Source organism: Lonchura striata, chromosome 1A (genome assembly GCF_050655825.1).
Source record: "Lonchura striata isolate lonStrDom1 chromosome 1A, ASM5065582v1, whole genome shotgun sequence".
In the NCBI taxonomy this organism is placed as follows: Eukaryota; Metazoa; Chordata; class Aves; order Passeriformes; family Estrildidae; genus Lonchura; species Lonchura striata.
In genome coordinates this window covers 6,947,272-6,962,484 of record NC_140741.1, presented here as the reverse complement: position 1 = coordinate 6,962,484, position 15,213 = coordinate 6,947,272, and the positions used below count along the sequence as shown (strand labels likewise).

The window sequence follows — 15,213 nt, the reverse complement described above, 5'->3', positions numbered from 1 at the left end:
ATGAAGTTTATATTCCTGGGATTTTGCAGCAATTCTAAGGGGAAAACATCAGTCTTACAAATATGGGCCATGTTATCTTGCAAGTTGGAGTCCGATGCTCATGAGCTTAAAAAAAAAAAATAGCACATCAAGTATCATGCTTAAAAAAAGGAAAAAAAGCAGGTTTTGCTGGTAGGGTTCCTAGGATGACATGGGATGTGACCATGTTCAACTGCCCACATCCTGAGGGTCAGTTCCTCAGCCAAGGCAGGCAGCACACACTCATAGAAATACCCTGATTTTGACATTTAAGTGGTATAGGCTCATCAGAGCACGTGTACCAGTCTTATCTCCCAGAAGAAGGGTGAAAAAGATTTTGCTGTCACAATATATACTTAGATATACATATATAGGCACAAAATTACAAGCACACTAAGTTGTCTTTATGCCTAATATCCTTTAAAATGCTTTTGAAAATATGAAACCCCAGCAAAACACGTCCATAATAAATTTCACAGGAAATGGTGGGCAAGGCTTCTAGTGACAACTTTTGTTAATAAGCTAATTAAATCTTGGACCATGTGCTTTCTCTGAGGCTGGAAGAAGCTACTTTGAATCTCTCTCCCTTTTTTTTGATCTACTGGTGTTGAGCTACATGCACAATCTCACACATATCTGGTTTATTCTGTCAAGGTGAAGAGAATTTTTGACATGAAGTCACTTCCCATCCCCCCTGGGACCATAAAGGATGGGACCTTTTATTTTTAAAGGATTTTGTTCTTTCTTGATCCTCTGTTAGCTCAGTTTCCAAATACGACACTCTAGGAGCCAGAATAAGATTCATTTGCCACAATCAACTCCAACCCCCACACCAAAAGTTTTTTAGCTTCACATGTTTAACAGGAATATGATCCCAATGTGAATGCAACTTCACAAGCATTTTTCAGCTCTGACAGCTTTGAAGGAGGAGGTTTTCAGTCAAGATCAAAAAGCTGTAGCAATTCATGAGCCAGCAGTTTGCCAGAGTCTACCCAAAGTCACATCTGGGTGAAGAGAGTGAGACAATTGCACCTTCTCTAAGGAGAAGGTTTCAGGATTTAGCTGAAGAAAAATGATAAAAAACCTGGCTCCAGGACTGGATGGCTCCCAGTGATTGCTCCAGCCCTGCCCAGGAAACATTAAAAGGCCCAGCTAGAGCATTCTGTAGCACTAGGGGAGAAAAGAAGGGCAGTTCTCTCCCCAAAGAGCCAACAACCTCATGCAGCACATCCACTGCTCTCCCAAGGGAGAGGGACTGTGGGGTTTGACATCCATTAGGGAGCTGGAAAACAGCATTAATGCACAGCTTGGGGTTGTGGGAGCATTTCTGTCAACAGATCAGCAGAAAGGAGCAGGTTAGAGAAAAAGCCACATCCAATAAGATGGATGGAAATTTCAGAAGTTGTGCTGTTACAGGGGAGAGGAGGAAGGAGCAAAAGTGTTTAGTTGTGTCCACAGGCACTTGCTACTACACAGGGAAGATATTTTTACCAGTACCTTGAGAAAAGTCTGTGCTTGCAAACCTCAGTAGAGGAATGAGGAGTAGGAGAAATATATTATGCAAGATTAAGTCCTAAAACAAGGTTTTGTTGATTTTTTTCCTGTGGAATATACCCAGTCAAAGCAGAACTCTTCACCTTGCACAACAAAAAAAACTCTATGGAGGTTTTGATTCAGAAATTTGGTTATAAGGCTAGTTGGCCTGGTTCATCTTCCCTTTCCTTCAAGCAGAGTTTTAACTAAGGGAGCTCTTGCACAAAACAAGCCAGCAAGAGCACAGCATGCAAGTGGACAGCCATCACCCTTTCCTTCCTCAAAAAACCTCAGTAAAAGGAAGTATTTCTCTTCATGCAGCCATCATTGCCCCACAGATGGGCTCTGATCTCCAGTAACAAACACACACAGCATGCAGCAGCAAAATACCCACCTGAAGTTTGTGCACAGCCCCACCATCTCACTAAATGCTTCAGAGAAACAGTTACTCACCACAAGTTTTCTTTCCCAGGCTTGTTGCATGTCCTCATCAGGATCTTTTACCCATTCTAATAAAGCCATGACAAGCTCCTCTGCTTCAGAGACTTCCTCTTGCTGAAAAACAATATAAATGCCAAAACAACCTCGCCAAACTCCATAATTTTTAGTGCTCATCTACAAGGCTGCCCAGAATTACCCAGGATGTAAATTAGTGTTAGACTAGATGCCAAATGAGCTTGTTAAACTATGACCCCCTCCAATCTCAAACTATTCTTAATTTTCCAAAAGATGAAAACCATCTGATTATCAATGCCTGGGGAATTCCTAATTAAATTGCTGATCAAAGACAGCACCCTTATCCACGTAAGCTTTGCTACTGACCAGGTTTTTCATGATAGTCTTGAACTTTTCTCCTGCATATTCAGACCCCTGAAGCAAAAGCAGCACTTCACGGTCCAGTGTTTCATCCAGGGATGTCCGTTCAGTCCTGATAATCTTTGAAGAGATGGAAGAGCCAGCTAGTTTGTTTTGACATCCCCTTATTAGAAACCAGCAGCAGTGACATTTAGACTTTCCTGAAGTACCCCTGCTCTGTATTAACTGGAATAAGCTACCCAAACTCGAGGCTTGGAAAAGCTTTTTCAAAACCACAACAATGAGGACTTAAAAAATAAAAAACCCACACAAAAAACCCCCAAAAAACCCCCAAAAAAACCAAACCCCAAGCCAACCAAACTGCTGAGTGATCCAGTGCAAATACTCATGTCAGGGTTGGCAAGAGGAAATCAGTAATTAGTTGTCTTTATTCAGAGGAGTCTTTACCAAGTGATGAATAAGCAGAGCCCTTCCTTACAGGTGGCTCTGGAGTCATGTCTCTCTGCAGCATTTGAAGGGCAAACACAGTGACTCACTGGAGCTCTGGGGAGCTGCAATATGGAATGATAGCTCAACTCTCCAAAGCTGCCTAGCCAAGCCTACCTCTCCTTTCTGTGACTGAAGTTTTCATCTATTTGTACATTTTTGTTGTTTTTGCTATACTTGCTCTTTGCAAATGCACCTTGTACAAAAATAAGCAGAAATCACTCAGCAGCATCTCTCTGCTGTGCTGCACGGCTTGCATCTGAAGGGAAAACAGCACACAGGGAAGGATGGGACTCCATGGATTGTCTAAGGAAATGGGAACAGAATAGCTCACCTTAAAACCAAAAACATAACTGTAGCAGGATACTCTGCCTAAACTGGGTGTAAAACAACTTCAGCAATACCCCACTCACAAAAATTATCAGTGATGGATTTATAAGGGGGGGGGGGTGTGTGGTGTGTGGAAATCAGGCTGCTGTTGGAGAATGCAAAGACCAGCCTGATTCCTTGATCCCAAAATGAAAAATTCTGAGGATGTGAAGAACAATGTTTCCTGGCAGAAACCGGCACCAGTGAGGAAGTGGCAGGAGAAGCTCCTGACAAAGGACCCCACTGAGCTGGCACAGCTGGCCTGGAAAGATCTGACAGTCAATCACTCTATACCATAAAAACCCAGTCCCACTTTTTAAAGTCTGGGTTTCTGACATACTCCTTCTAGCAGGGTGTCCTTCCCTCAAATAGGGAGGCCCCTCAAAGTTGAACAAAAGATTTGCCCATGGTCATCAACATGGGTGAGTAATAAACTCTATTTAACAATTATTCATTTGGAAATTATTGGTTTAATAGCTAGTGCACTGTACAAGTAGTTATAAGTAATTCTCATTAAAGTATTTTAACCTAATCATTATCGTCTATTTAGATAAATAACTTATTCAATTAAATATATTTGGTTTGCTATCAGATGCTTATCAGAGTTTCTTAACAGTACATCAAATTAGGACCCAACAACTTTATCAAGATGCTCACTCTAATGCTCAATTTCCTTTCCCACTACAGCTGACTTCAAAGAAAAAAGTCTCCTCTTTCACAACTGAAAAAAAAAAAAACAACAAAAAAAACCAAAAAACAAATCATTGTTCATGTCTGGTGTAGGCAGCACAAGAAGCAGACTGTGAGTTACTTTCTGCAGCATAAAAGCATTTATATATTGGAAAACTGATATCTTCTCCCACCAGTCTGTTCTTCTGCCAGCTAAATGCATGACCCAAGCTCCTCCAGATTTACTTGGTAGAGAAGAGGGGGGTTAGAACTGGATGATCTTTAAGCTTCCTTCTAACCCAGGCTGCTTTAGGATACTATGAGCTAATATTTTGTATCTACAAGTGTTTTATTTGCTCTTCTTTGGACTTCCTCCAAGCTGCATGGAACAATATTGCAACCTTCTCATTCTGTGCTAACACACTAGGATTAATGCCTTCAAATTCCAGAGTTATCTAATCATATGCAGGCAATGAGCTTTGTTCTGACTCTGCTGATGCAAGACAACTGGGAAGAGATTTAATTTAAGGTTTAATTCATACCTCAGAAGACTCTGCAAGCTCCAGTTCACAGTGCAGTGTACTCATCCCTTCAGGAATATCGCTGTTAAATTTACCCAACAACGGGAAACTCAACCCATTCCTAAGAGAAGCAGGAAAGAAGTTATGGATCAGTCTATTTTGGATTTCTGATTAATTGCCTTTTCTGACTTGGCCCCAGTACTCACGAGATCAGCTCTTGCTGCATGTGCTGGATGCTCTCCAGCAGTTTGTTCTTCTCATCCCGCAGTGTCTGGAACATCCATGGGGTTTGGTGAGAGGCTGACTTTGCCACGCACAATCAGCCAAACCCAACCCAACCCATACCTCTATGATCGAGGAGCACTCCACAATGGTTAACTTGAGTTCCTTGATGTCCTGCTCCTTCTGCAGAGATTGTTGAGAAAAGAACAACAAAAAAATTACATTCCATCGTCCATCACAGCAATGAGATGTATGGTTTTTAGCTTGAGCAGCAACCTGATTATGACATAAAAATTGTTGTGAATTTAAAAGAATACAGTGGGTTACCTTGCACGTTAACTAATGGAAAGCACTCAGATGACCTTTTCTACCTAAATTCTGAAATTAAGGAGACAAACCCTCTTTTCCAGGTGTTGTGCTTTAATTTAGTACTCACCTGGTTTCAGGTTCAACATATTAAACTAGACAAAAGCACTCTAGTTTTAACTTAAAATATGGTCTATATTATAGGCCAGCATGAGTTTTAATCCCAACTGACCCTTCAAGCAAATTACAAGGTTTCAAGTTTATTTATATTTTTCATTATTAGAGTGCAGCACTCTGTAGATTACACACAACCTAAGAAAAAGGCTGAAAAAGAGTCAGCCCTCATGGTAGGGGTGGGGAATTGGTAGAAGAACCACCTTTCTTAGCAACTAGCAGTGAGCTCCTGTCAGGTTATGCCATTCCAATAAAAGACATTGCACAGACAGCAGAGAATTTATAAAAGAAAAGAGGAAATTAGAGTAGGAGCTCTTGTCCTCTCACACTTTCATGAGTTCTTCCTACTCTTTCTTTAAAAAATCATGGAGGTTTCTGAAAGAGCTGAAGTGCACAGAAAGCCAGGCAGGAAAAGTGAGGTTATAGAGCCAGATTATCCTAATGCAAACAACTAAAGTCAGTTTCCCACACCAGTTTCTTCAAAATTATTCCAACCACTCACATTTATCCACATGTAAACTAGCAGTCTACTTTCAAAATTCCCATTTAGTCAATAGATTAAAAGAATCTTGTTGAAATAAAATGATACTACAGAGCTCACAAAAGCTTTGGATCATTCAAGTAGGAGAAAGTGAAAGCTACTTTTTTAAAAAAAGAATTTAGTAAATTTGTGCCCTTAAGCTGCTTCTGGAAAAACAACCAACCAAACAAAAACTATTAAGACACTCAATACAAAGTTATCAGCTGGATCACACCAAAGTTCAGTTCTTTTTTTTGCTATTTGAATTCAGCTGCAGTCACTTTCCAGGACTCCAATAATCACATATTTTATCAGGAGATTTATAGCATGTTCTGCTAAGTAGAAACTCCACTGGTATATAATAATTCTTTGCATAATTCATGAATCCAGATAATGCCAGCACATTTGTAGGGTCTATCTTTATTTTCTAGAATAAAATGCTTGTTTAGAAACATCTGCAATATTCACTCCTCAGTAAAGCCTAGATAATTACACCTCAGCAATAAAAGGACAAATTTCCTTTTCTATTTAACTCCCAATCACCTTTTCTAAATTGACACAAACAATTTCAATAAAAGACACGACAGGAAAGGCCTTCTGTAGGTCCCTGCTGAACAAAGTAGCCTTTAGAAGTTTCTGGACATTTTGTCTGAAGTTTGCAAGTTTGTTTTAATAGGTTGTGATTTACCAAAAAAAAAAAAAAAAGGCAAGCAAAATCAAATCCTGAAACCTTTAATTATGCTGACTCATAGGCAGGTCCTAAAGCAGAGCTCGCCTACTTTGAAGCCATTTATAGGATCAGGTTCTGCAGCGTGAGAAGAGTAAAAATCAAAGTGCCACAGTGAATACTACTGCCTTGCCTTTTTACAAATCATCCCATCAGTACAGACCAAGAACCTGAGCCACTGGGAGCTGTCCCTGCCTATGGCAGGGCATTGGAACGAGGTGTCATTAAGGTCCCTTCCAACCCAAATTCTTTTGTGATTGTGTGGTTTTCAGTCGGCAATGAAGTAAAAGCAACTAACCTGGATTAGGCTTGCCTCTTTATTCACCACAGTGCTCTCATAGATATGAGCTTGGATCTGAAGAATGAAAAGATCAAAAGTAAACCCAGCCATCATTACAGACCAGAATAAAAGTCCGTCCCTATTTCCTACTAGAAAAGGAAAAAGAGTATCCACGTTCCTTGCTTAGAAAAATCAAACTCTTCTTTGAATACCTTGTGTGGTGTTTGTTTCAAAGTACAGACCATGTATCCAGCAAAGAGTGAAAGCATTCTTAACTTTTAGTCACTTTTGTTTCCTCTCATCTGTCCAGGTCAATATTTTCAGCAACATCTCTCAAAGCATGACCTTAACGTATTTTCTTGAATTGTGAGGAAAAGGTATCCAAAAAAAGTTTAACTTGGAGGAAATAATGAAACTGCATATTGTTTCCATCAGCCTAGTTTTTAGCTTCAAGACAGCAACTTGGTGAAAGCTGTCACACTCTCCAAACTACTATTTCACTGCAGTCCTTCAACATAGAGAGGTTCAGGACTGATTGCCTTCCAGCAGCAGAAATTCCCCCTTCACTAGACCCAAGTAAAATCCAGGTTGACTTTCTATTCCTCTCAGCTTTGAAATTGCTTACTTGAAGCTGTGCTGCTTTTTTCGACAACTCCAAAATCTTCTTTTGCAGCCCGTTGGTGTCCATGCTATTCCTAATAATCTAAACAAGACACAGAGTGTTTAGGCACAGCTGAATGGATTGACAGCTTCTCCTTGAAGAAACCAGGCAAAAATGACATCTCCACCCCCAAGCTGCTGCCTACTCTCAAGCACTACCAGCGTTTTTGCACATACATTGCATCTGTTTGCCCCACCAAAACTCCTTCTGCTCCTTTCCTCACCCAGAGCACTGGTAAAAGAGAAAACCCCTCAAAACGTGATTTATAACCACTGCCAGACCTGGAAAGCTAAAGAAAAGTCAGCCCTGCAGCATGAGAATTGTTTTCAGAAAAAGATGTGGTTTAATTGCTATTTGGACTAAGGAGCTTTGCAGAAAGATCATCTTAAGGTGTTGCTTTTCTTTACTGTGTTTGCTTTAACCTGTTTCTCCATTTCTCCCTGAATAGGCTGAAATACAGTCTGTAAGCAGGCATTAAAAAACTATCACCTGATAAGAACTGGTTTATGAAATTGTTGCTCTGATGCAGAAAAAAAAGGATAAACATCTCTTCTCTAAAAAAAAAAAAAAAAAAAAAACCAAGCCTAGGGATAACTTTGCTAATGGAGCTGCAATCCCTAAAATGCAGGTCCTTGGCCAGTGTCAATGGATCCATCTGTGAGTGGAGATCCCACCCAAAGCATTTTTTAAAATTATTTTGGTTACTTATTTTTTAGTTACAGCTCTATACAAGATTCCTCCTTTGGATCTTAAAGGAGGAAAAATAGAAGTGAATATGAAATGATGAAGTGTTGGATATAGATTATTTCAATATAGAGTTTGTATTTATAGCTGTGGGAACCAGAAATAGATGGAATTTGCCCATTAATCTTGGGAAAAAGAGTGGTGTGGCAGGGGGACAAGTAGTTTGATCCTGTCCCTATGCTTCCCTAACCACATACCCTTACTTACCCAGCAAGTGGAAAATATAAAGCACAGCGCAACCTCAAGATATAAAATTTATGACAAATAAGCCTTTTAAAGTGTTAGATATTTTGATAAACTAATTAGCATGCAAGGCTTCAAAGTCTGACAAGCATTTCATTTCTTAATGGCAAATTTTAGCTAGGCAAGAAGATGTCAAATCATGATTTATTTTACCTCTTCCTGGAGAGAAGTAACTTTGATGTTGAGAGACTGATTTTCTTTTTCCTGATCAAGTTTATGGGGAAAAAAAAAAAAAGAAAAGAAATAATAGAAAAAGAGAAAAACAAGAGTTGGTTTTTAGCATGTAAGCAACAGACCACAAACACATCCACAGCTGTGGGGTTGAATCCCTTTGCTTCAGAGAGCACACAAAAAGGGGAGAGCTGGGGCTGGTGCTTCACTAAGGCACAGAGAAGGTTTTATTTCTCATTTTTAACAGCCTGAGCTGCCACACCACTGTTACAGCAAGGTGTGAGGTGCTGTACAGGGCCAACAAGAAGGAAAAGCACCTACTAGCTGTCTGTTCTGCCAAAGAATCTGCTCCCTTTTCTCTTCTGACACGTTCAGGTTGTTTCTTGCTTCCTGTAGCTCTTCTTCCAGGGATTTGGCTCTCAACACAGACTGCTGGATGCTGCATAGGGGGAAGCAAATCCAGAGAAACTTCAGCCAGTTAGTGTTGGTTGTTTAGCTAGGCTGGAAACAGAATATTTTTAGAAGCCACCAGGCACTTATTTTTTGGCATGACACTTAACAGAAGAGCAACAATCAACTTTAAGCCCATAATTTCTGTCCAGGAAGCAAATCTCATGGTTCTGCTTCCTATTTATCACCCTCTTCCAGCCTTACAGTGAGGAATGAAACCCCTTCCAAGACAGGTGGATGCAAACAAATCTATGTTGAATATCTTAAAAATATAGCTTGTTACAGTTCAACATATCAGGTTAACTGAGCACAAATTCATCTTTACAACACTTCATGGTTTACAGCTGGAGAAACCATTTCAATTCAGTATTCAAGGATGAGCTCTGCACCATTTTTGTACCCTAATCTGCTAAACACTAAACCATATATTAAAGCAACAGGCAAGGTCATTTTCCAAGCTAACTTGGTCCTGCAGAACATCCCAGAGCAGGTGGTCCCACATATGGGCACATGTCCCATGCCAGCTACCCTGAGAAACTCTCGCCTTACTCTCCCCTGAAAAACCTAGGAACAGCTTGGCAGTGACCAAACCATATCACAGTGTAATTAATTAGGCCAGATGAACACAATGAAAAATGGGCTTATACTCATGGCACTGATACATCCCCAGGCTACAGAAAGGCTGAACAAGTGGCACAACTCACCCCAGTTCATTAAAAGTGCAGCAAAATAGTTTTTAGACACTCATTTCCCCTTTGCTTGGCAACAAGAATGTGGTCTAGGATTGGAAGTCTTCCAGTGCTCTTATCTTGGTAATATTATGCCTTTTTAAAATATATTGTTACTATTGTGATATAGTTTATTTGCTTTAGCCTGAGAGTTTCCCTGTGTGCACCCACACCACCACATGCTGCAGGAACCTGGCTCTGAGATGAATGATTTTATGAGAACCAGGAGGGATAGAGCAGAGCAACCAGGCAAGAAGGCTAAACCTTACAGATATTGCATGAAGTCAATAAAACCACTGTGATAAAGCAAAGGTGAGGAGAAAAGCATGAAAGCAAGGCTGGAAGATCACAGCTCTGCCCATGGCAGGCCTGCTGCCATCAGGGTCCCCCACCTTTTTAATTGTTGACAGAGATGCTCATTATCTGCCAGGAGCTTGCTGTTGGTCTCATCCAAAGTTTCCAGGGTGAGCTTCAGCTTGTTATTCTCCTCCTGAAGCTTCTGGTTGTTGTACTGCAGGTCCGCAACACAGGTTATCAAGTCAGAGGTCTCCCTGTCCCAGTAACAAAGCCAGAAAAGTGTTAGAAAGGTCATTTTTATCTCCTTCAGGCTTTTAGAAGATCCTACTGCACTGATGAGAGCCCACAGAGGACTTGTGATGCTGCAGTGTGCAGCCATTTGCTCTGCATAGAGATAATGGAGCAGCTCTAAGTCTGCTCTCCAGTTTTATGGGCACCAAGAACTTCTGGTTTTAAATATTTTTCTGCTCCCTATAACTGGAGTTTGCTGTCAGGAAGTGCCACAGCTGGATGCCTACATGGGAGTGCTTCAAGATTTTGCTAATCACCTCTTGAGCCACTAATGATGTTTCTGTACTCACACTGCAATTTCTGGGTCCTTTCTTTTCCCCCAATCCATCCCCCACATTATGCTTTCAACCAAAACTTGAATGAGGATTTTTTTTTTTTTTTTGAGATGCTGAGAAATTATAGGGAAGCTTTAGAGAGCAGATGTTGGATTTCTGACTTGGCATAAACTGCAAATGAAACTTCTGCTCTTTGTTAAATACTTGGCCATTAACGGTCCAAATCATCGACATTGCTACTACTACAAAAAAAACCAAAAAACCAACAAACCCAAAAAAACCCACCTCAACAAAGTCCATGTCATAAGAAAAAACAACCACAAACAAAATGCAAGATGAGATTTTCAGGTTGTAGCTGTCTGACAATAAGAATTTGGTGGAGGGAAGGAACCAGTTTAAACAGGAAAAGACACAACAAACATCTGACCATGGATTAAAAAGGCAAATGGACACAGAAGCACCAAGATATCTGTAGGAGGAAGTACTGGTTGTATTTTAAGTCTGAGCAGAAGCTGTGAGGAAGGTGACAGCATTGAGAGCTCCTGCAAGCCAATGTGAGCATTAAAACCTCCAAGGATAATGTTCTGAAATAAAAATTCTTGGAATTTCTGTCAAGTTGTTCAAAGCTAGGAGTTCTATATTCTGAGAAAGAACTACTTAAAAGGACTCACATGTCTCCTTTAGATACATCACCCCCAAAGGCCTCCAGGCTTCCTGATGTAACATTCATCTGGACATGCGTCTTCTTGGCTGAAAAAGGTGGGGGTTTTGGTTATAGAGCAAGGAAGTGGAGCTTTCCTGAACAGAAACAGAGTAAAACGTTCTGCACCTTCAGAGATGTTTTTAGGTACTTGAGATTCCAGGTCTTCTGTGCTTGATGATGATTTGTCAGATGATGATTTGTCAGTAGCACCTTCTTCCCTGAAAGAAGGGAGCATCAAGGGTCACAAAATCAGCAGGACACTGAGCTGCTTACCAGCTTTGCAACTCTTCCAAAACTTTAGCCAAAGCTGATGTTGGAGACATGGTGTCCCAATACCACTTTCTTTTTAGAGCCGCAGAAAAAGATTATAAAGACCTTTTTCCACAGTGGATTTATTAAAATAAGTTACCATTTTATCTTACAGTCTTCAATCCACTCTCCCATGATGGCATGATATGTTTCCAGGTCCATGGAGATATCTTTGTGCTCTGGGTCAAGCTTGTTGCACAACTCTTCAAGACCACTGTCCCCTGATTCCCGGCTGGTTGTATGTCTCAAATAATCAACTATCTTAGACACTGCCACTTTTCCTAAAACAGAAGCAGAGGTCAGATGCCAAAGCCTGGCAAAGCACCATAAGAAAAACTGTACAAGCAGGGCCACACTACTGAACTGCATCGTATCCAGCTGCCCTGAAGAGCTGCAGACAAGCAACTAATTCCTGAACTAGAGTCTGATCTGGAAAAGAAGTAGTTTAGAGCTCTTTTTTGTTGGGTTGAGTTTTTTGTTGTTGTTGTTGTTGTTTTGTTTTTTTTTTACACAGTGGTAGGTTTTTTGTTTTTTCTGTCTAAAAATCCAGTTTACTGGTTTTGTGAACTTCAGGTTAAGAGGAACACAAGCTGACACACGATACTGATCCTTGCTCTCAGGGCCAGGTTGGATGGGCTCTGAGCAACCTGGAACAGGGGAAGGTGTCCCTGCACATGGCAGGGGCTTGGAATTAGATGATCTTTAAGGTCCCTTCCAACCCAAACCATTCCATGATTCTACAACTTGTAGTCATGTCTGAGGTGGAACTGTGAGGAATTGTCTCTTGCTCTGAAGTTTCTCAAGTTTCTAACAGGATAGAGGCTGAACAAAAGAAACAGTAATTTGCAATAAGGTAACCTCCAGAAATGTGTCACTCCTCTCTTTTCCCCTGTGCTAACGCACTGCAAAGATCAGCAGGGGAATGTTCAGACAATGCAAAAGAGGCACAGGCATTTAGACATTTATTCTACATCTTCCACAACACAGGCACCCGCACATCTCAGAGCCTGGCATCTCTCAGGGACCAAAACACAATCTGAACCTTGGAAATCCATTGAGAGGATAACAAGAGAGAGCAATGAAAAAACCCCAGCAAACCTGTGTGGTGGATGTCACATGCACAGAAGATGGTGGTCAGCAGGTTCTCTTCACAGATCAAGCTCACGTCGTAAATATTGTCAGCTTTGTACCCCACAGTCTGCTCCCCTCCTGTGAAGAACAAATCTGTTATTGCCCATGGTAACTTTCACTCCAGATGACTGAAAAAAACAGCTACCCAGTCTCCTCTCCAATAAAAACAGCTTTTAGCGCTAAACAACAACAGGAACTGGTCATAGCTGGAGCCTCTGAGCTGGGAAGTAGTCCATGCGTTGGCTTTTATACACGGATTTTTGGAAAAACTAGTTAATTCTTTCTACGGAGTAAACATATGAAACAGGACATTTTAAGAAGCCAGGTATTTCTTCCCTCACCCTCCACATACATTGTAGGGAAGTCATTTGAGTTAACTGATTAAGAAAACAATCCCTAAAATAAACAAAAACACCAAACTAAGAGCAACACCCAAACTCCTGTATCTTCAAAATCAGTCTGATAGACAAATCATAGGCTAAATTAAGAGCCAAATAAAATTTGGCTATCAAAAAAAATGCTAGAATGCTAACCAAATAGTAGTCTCAGTCTCTTAAGTTGTTAAAAACATTTATCTCTCAAACCAAAAATGAATTAGCAAATTTAAAAAACATTTTTGCCTCATTAATGCCTCACTTTTTACACTCATATTAATATTTTTTTGAGAAAATTTAAGATTTGACTCGGCTCTTTTTGCAGTCTCCTAAGACTTGAGCGCCACTAAAGTACGTTTTACCAGTTTAAGTGGTAAATAAATGTCATCTACATAGGCTGAATTTGAGATGTCTAGAACTTCAAATTAGGGGGTGTTTTATCTTCAGTATTTTTACCTCCTTCACTTGAAGGAAATGTCTTTGGCACAGGAGGCTGGATCCCAGAACTTCCTGGCTTTTTTTCAGATGTGAAGACATACAAATTCGGACTTGAGGTCAGGTATTTCTGCTCGGGCCGTGCATCTTTACGTTCAGCATTTGCCAGAGCACAGGGCTTGTGCTGGGCGTTGGCCTCCCTGGCTCCAAAGCAGAACGGAGAGGAGCTCTCCACTGGAGAGGAAGGCACCCACGAGCTGCTGGGTCTCCCACAGCTTTCCAGGATGGAATAGGTTCTGTTTCCAGTGTGGGAGCCAGAGCTGGACCCCAGAGCAGGCGAGTTGGCAAAGAAAACATTGTCACTGTCAAGGCTGACCACGGGTGAGCAAGAGCTCCCACGACTCCTGCGGGTTCTTCTTTTCAGGATTTCCTCCAGGTTTTTTTTAGGATTGCCCTGTGGGCTGTCGAAGTTCTGGGACTGAAATTTTGGGATCTGTAAGGCTGGGTTGGAGATTTGATCCATCATTTGGATGGATTTGATCTTCCTGCAGATGCTGTCCACTGGGTTGTGGTGCCGTTTCTTAGCTCCACGCTCAAAAGACTTCATAGTTGCTCTTCTCTCGCCCAATATCTGGAAAGAACAGGCACAAGACACAAGAGTCAGGGGGATTAGCACACACACATACTCATGCCAATTCTTCCATTTGGCTGCTTTGGCATCCAGGGGTTTGAAAACCCTTGTTCCACTTATCAGCTGTGACAGAAACTTTCAGCCAGGACATTCTTTTGTAGAAGTTGATGGGGACAAGTTGGGGGAAAAAAACCACAAGTACTTCCTGAAATCTCACTGCTTATTCTTAAATGCTATAACCGTGGCAAGGAGGTGAGGGGGAATGAAAATAAAAACTTAAGAACACCCTGCAAATTAGCAGAGGACTTTTTAAATTAAAGAAAGCACTTTAATTGCACTGGGGGTGGCAGGGATGAGGCAGAAAAAGTGAGACCAACAAGACTTTAAGCATTTCTGTGAGCCTACAAGAACAAAAAAATCTCCTAAATCCAGTGCTCCTTGTACTAATCAGCCACAGCTGCCATAGTGCCACACTGGGAATCACACAAGAAACATGCCCTACAGAAGCACCTCATCCTGTGTGTATTTTCATTATCTAGTCTCCCAGGCAACATTTAAAAGGTATTTCCTACAAGATAAGCAGGTTTGCATTTGACTAAGGCATGGGAGGTTCATTTTGCAGGGATAAATCCTCATTTCCAGGGAGGTTCCAATGTCTACCCTGCACATTGCAACCATCTGAACTGATCATCTGAGAGTTATTTTATTAAATAACAATAGCATACCCAGTGAACCTGAATGAAGTTCCCAAGAATCAGATTTGAAGTGATTTTTTAATGTAGAAAAATTAATTCCTTTCCCCCAAAAGAGCAGCAGTCTTCACTAGCACTTAACACTCACATAATCTTTTGAAGCAAGGAATAAAATTATATGTAAGTCCTTATTAACCTCAATTTAAATAAACATAAATACAAAGTGTTTAATTTAAGCTGGTTTATTACAGGCTGCCTGCATGGCAGCATCTTAGCTCATATAAGCAGAGGCAAGATCTCTAAGTTTATTTTGCTAGTATTTGTACAAGTAGTAATATTTACTCTAATGAACATGTCCTTAGCCACAGGGATACTTCAAAAAATAAGAATAAAAAGAAGCTCAGAGCAATTTTAGAGAAGAGACTACTTTTTAACTA

At 40.8% G+C, this 15,213-nt stretch overlaps 1 protein-coding gene across 1 annotated transcript in view; it reads right to left on the bottom strand.

Moving 5' to 3' along the window:
* IRAG2 (inositol 1,4,5-triphosphate receptor associated 2) overlaps nt 1-15,213 on the bottom strand; it is a 36,380-nt gene that overhangs the window by 20,723 nt on the left and 444 nt on the right. Inside the window, exons 2-16 of the mRNA XM_085568855.1 lie at nt 13,475-14,084; nt 12,612-12,722; nt 11,614-11,794; nt 11,331-11,422; nt 11,173-11,251; nt 10,031-10,189; nt 8,782-8,899; nt 8,443-8,493; nt 7,267-7,344; nt 6,660-6,716; nt 4,758-4,817; nt 4,619-4,683; nt 4,434-4,533; nt 2,374-2,487; nt 2,005-2,106 (exon numbers count right to left, since the gene is read on the bottom strand). Of these exons, the coding sequence (XP_085424981.1) occupies nt 2,005-2,106; nt 2,374-2,487; nt 4,434-4,533; nt 4,619-4,683; nt 4,758-4,817; nt 6,660-6,716; nt 7,267-7,344; nt 8,443-8,493; nt 8,782-8,899; nt 10,031-10,189; nt 11,173-11,251; nt 11,331-11,422; nt 11,614-11,794; nt 12,612-12,722; nt 13,475-14,060 (1,953 nt within the window). The 5' untranslated portion in view covers nt 14,061-14,084. The remainder of the gene's footprint in view (nt 1-2,004; nt 2,107-2,373; nt 2,488-4,433; nt 4,534-4,618; nt 4,684-4,757; nt 4,818-6,659; nt 6,717-7,266; nt 7,345-8,442; nt 8,494-8,781; nt 8,900-10,030; nt 10,190-11,172; nt 11,252-11,330; nt 11,423-11,613; nt 11,795-12,611; nt 12,723-13,474; nt 14,085-15,213) is intronic.